Below are 4,159 nucleotides of genomic sequence, written 5' to 3'. Positions count from 1 at the left end.
TTTTTTGAGACGGAGTCTTGCTCTGTTGCCCAGGCTGGAGTGCAATGGCGCGATCTCGGCTCACTGCAAGCTCCACCTCCCGAGTTCACGCCATTCTCCTGCCTCAGCCTCTGGAGTAGCTGGGACTATAGGCGCCTGCCACCATGCCTGGCTAATTTTTTGTATTTTTAGTAGAGATGGGGTTTCACCGATTTAGCCAGGATGGTCTCGATCTCTTGACCTTGTAATCCGCCCGCCTTGGCCTCCCAAAGTGCTGGGATTACAGGCGTAAGCCTCCCTGCCCGACCCTGAAGATGCATTTCTACCAAGCTCCTGGGCTGCTGCTGCTGCTGCTGACCCACAGCACACGTTGAGAGTCCCTGTCCTCGAAGGCCTTGCGCCTCAACTCCCAACTCTGGCTTCAGAGTTTGCTCACCACTGATGACACTGAACACTGCTCAGGAGAAGTGGCTGCAGTGACTCCCCCATGAAGTCACCCAGAGAAAGGGACTGATGGGGGACCTAGGGCACAAACTCCTAAAAATCCCAGTGCCTGGGTTCCACCCAAAGATTTAGGGTTCAATGCCCCAGGGTGGGCACGGCTACTCGGGAGGCTGAGGCAGGAGAATGGCGTGAACCCGGGAGGTGGAGCTTGCAGTGAGCCGAGATCAGGCCACTGCACTTCAGTCTGGGCGACAGAATGAGACTCCGTCTCGAAAAAAAAAAAAGAAAAGAAAAGAAACTGAGATACCCAGTATCTTAGGGGAGTGACAAGGCTGTGGGGAAAAATCAAGCATGTAAGGGAGTCTCGGCTCCTACAAGGAATGTGCTAGGAGCCCGGAACCACAGAGGGACAAGGAGGACCTTTATGTCACTAGCACATCAGGGATGCTGCCCGCCGGGGCCCACCAACACCCTCCACCAGCAAGGCTCCACGGAGAGCCACGGGGCGAGCCTTCGAGCACTTGGGGAACACAGATCCCCTTGAGAACCGTATTTCAGCACTCCAGGAAGAAGCACCAAGCACACAATCTTGCCCATAATTTCAGGAGCTTTATGGACCTTCTGGGCTGGGACCCCACTGTGTTAAATATGGAGTGTCAGGCACCATAGCCCTTCAGAGGCAGACCCCACCCCCACCCTGCCCCACAGGGTCCAGGTCCCAAAGCCAAGACGAGATCCCCTTGATGGCCCTCAGGGCCATCCCAGCAGCTTCAGGCTCTCGCACCCTTGCCGAGGTGAGGCTCGTGGATGGCAGGAAGCTTCTTCATCTCTGATATCCCGTAGGTTACCAGGGAAGGAGAAATCCTAATTAAGCGGACAGGATGAGGACTGCCTTTCTACCACCCAGGGTCTGTCACACTGAGGCTAGCCTGGCCTCTGGCCAGGCCCATGCCCTGCTGCCCACTGATTTGCCCTGGTGGTCAGGACAGCCATGCCACCAACCCGGGCTCAGCCCCCTTGTCTATGGATCAAGGGGTGAGCTTCCTGTTCCATTACTGCTCAGGAAAAGTGACTGCGGTGACTGTTCCATGAGGTCATCCAGGGAAAGGGACTGATGGGGGACCCAGGGCAGAGAGGAAGGCTTTTTGACTGCTGAATGTATTTCTAGAAGGCTGCGTCCCCAGAACCCGGATCCATTAGTTCCTAGCAATCCCCAGGGCACCATAACTCTGGTCTATTACAGATGAGAACCACGGAGGCTCAGAGAGGACAAGAGACCCCTCTGACTACACACGCGCAGGCTTGGAGTGGAGCTGGGCCAACAGGCCCCTTCCGGCCCCCAGCGGCACTGAGGATAGCTCACATCCAGGCTGCTGGGACAGCCTGGGCTCCTCACAGCTCATCTGACAGTTCCTTAGACACTGCCTGGCCAATGGGAGCTTCCAGGCCCTGGGGTGGCTGACACCATTCCCCACCAACAGAACATCTGGAACTCACAACCCCCTCCGTCTGACGGGGGTGGGGGTGTCTGAGTGAGAGAATGGCTCACTCAGTGCTGTTACTGTATCACTGACACTCATCGCTAGTATCCCTGATAAGCATGGCTCACAAAGCCTGCACATTTACCATCCGTGCAAACCTCACTGACTAGTTCGAGCCCGCCACAGCCCTAGGGAGCAGGAATTCTTATCGGCCCCACTTTACAGATGGTGAACTGAGGCTCGGACTGTTTCAGGGATTTTTACAGCCAGTTTATGAAGGCGACAGGATCCCAGGATAGGCCTAGCTGACTGTGAGGCTCTGAGCTCCCCCAACTGGATCAAGACCCCAGAACTCCAGGGGTATGAGTGGGCACATGCACCAGAAGACAGAGATTCATGGGAGCCTGAATGAGGTTTTTGGCAGGTGGAATAAACCATCTGTTGTCTTGTGCATACTGTCCACCTTGCAAAGAAATCCCTCCTCAGAAATCACAAAGGCAAACTTCACACTGCCCCTGACTGTGGGTGAGCCTGCTGTTAGGAAGGTCTGAGGTACTAAGTGAAGTGAGGCTGGCTGTTGCTCCTGGCCACTGGAGGCCCCGAGGATCAGGGAAGAGCAATGGAGAGATCACAGCTTCCCTGGGCACCAGCCACCCTCCACGCCCACCGCAGGCTCCAGATGGGGAAAGAAAATGGGACAAGAGGACAGGGGATGGCACTCCCTGCAGGACGCACGGTCCTCGGAGGCACAGCAGCACAGGACGCTCACCCTCCACGCTCTGCCCCAATCCCAGCACCTGTATTTCCCACGAAGTTCCCTGTCACAGACTCCCTTGCCAGGGCCAGCATCTGGCCGAGTGAAGGCCCAGCCTGGGCCACTTTCTTCCCCATCTCCAATCCAAAGCTCCTGGTGGCACCCCTCTGAGCCACCCGGAGCAAGCCCCTTCTCTCTGGGCCTCATACACTCACCAAGAGACAAGGTGTGGCAGAGTCCAGTGGCTTGTCAGTGGCATGTGGCCGTGGACTTTGGGAAAAGAACTAGCCCTGGACACTGAAGGCAGAATGGAGGGAAGACTTGCTTCCTGCCCCTTCTCGCCCTCAGCAGCCCTTCACAGGGGCTCGGGGCACATCCCCATGCCCGAAGGGTTGCTGGGCAGCTCCTAGGCAGGGGCAGGCTCTCTCTCTCTCATCCTCAGGCCTCTGGGTCTCAGTACTGAGAGTTAGAGCCCAGCAAGGTCAGCAGAGTGCTGGGGCAGGCAGGATGCCCATGTCCTCGGAGAGGGCAGCAGGGATGAGAACAGGATGAGCTGGCCCCTTCCCCAGGGTCCAGAGGTGCGGGGCCTCTTTGAACAGGGGGCAACCTACATCCCTGGCTTCAGGGTCCCCTTCAGAACCAGGTGTGCCATGGAAGGGCCCCAGGGGGCCCGTCAATGTCTGATCCAAGTGTGGGTCTGTCTCCTCAGTTAATATTTTATTGGGACAGAAATGTGGCGCCTGCGGGTTTGGTTACTGATCCCATGGGCTTGAACCTTGCTTGGGGAGGGGTAACTGGATACCAGGTGGGGGGCGAAAGGGGAGGCCCCATCACACGGCAGAGGCCTCAAATCTCTCCCCATTGCCAGGTGCCCTGGGCTGAGGGTCCTTCCTGTCATCTGCACCCTGTGCCACCTCCCACTACAGGGCGGCCCAAGCTGGTGTGCTCACCAGGGGCGCTCGGACTGCAGGCCTAGGACGGCAGGGGCTGTCCGCTAACGGTGTCACCAGGCGCCTCGCTCACACCCAGCCCAAGCGCTGCGGCTTCGTCCCCTCTGGGGCTCCCTGGAGCCCGGGCCCTCTACGTCTCCTTATTCCCAGGCCCAACCCTCCGGAGCCGGGAGGGGGCGGCGGCCCAGGCCGCTCCTCGCCAGACCAGTGCACCCCGGCGTGCGGATGCCTGTCCCTCCCTCCAGACCATGGGTCTCCCGCGGAGGCGGCGGAGGGGCGGGTGGCCACGCGTTACCTTCCATGGATATGGGCTCCAGAATGCCGAACTGCTTGAGGACGGCGATGAACAGCAGCACCACCACGGCCATGGCGCACAGCTCCATGCCCTGGATGCCCATGGCGTGCCGGGCTGCCTGGGGCCCTGGGGGCCGGGCGCACCCCTCGCCCGCACACTGCCTCGGAGGCGCCGGGGCCAGTGCAGCCCGCACGGCCTCTCGGGGGCGGCGACGGCTCACATGCCCCCGGCAGGGGGGGCTGCGGGGTTGGCTGGG

At 59.5% G+C, this 4,159-nt stretch overlaps 1 protein-coding gene across 2 annotated transcripts in view; it reads right to left on the bottom strand.

Annotated features, from left to right (window-relative positions):
• LOC108520936 (calsenilin) overlaps positions 1-4,159 on the bottom strand; it is a 79,440-nt gene that overhangs the window by 38,324 nt on the left and 36,957 nt on the right. The window contains exon 1 of one of the 2 annotated variants that reach the window (XM_017860521.1): positions 3,904-4,153. The exons of the other annotated variant lie outside the window; for it this stretch is intronic. Coding sequence (XP_017716010.1) covers positions 3,904-4,006 — 103 coding nt within the window. The 5' untranslated portion in view covers positions 4,007-4,153. Of the gene's footprint in view, positions 1-3,903; positions 4,154-4,159 lie in introns of those variants that run through there. 2 annotated transcript variants of the gene reach the window in all.

Source organism: Rhinopithecus bieti, unplaced genomic scaffold (genome assembly GCF_001698545.2).
Source record: "Rhinopithecus bieti isolate Rb0 unplaced genomic scaffold, ASM169854v2 scaffold_54331, whole genome shotgun sequence".
NCBI classification, from domain to species: domain Eukaryota; kingdom Metazoa; phylum Chordata; class Mammalia; order Primates; family Cercopithecidae; genus Rhinopithecus; species Rhinopithecus bieti.
The sequence above is the reverse complement of the archived record's forward strand: the minus strand, read 5'-3'. Positions and strand labels throughout refer to the sequence as shown.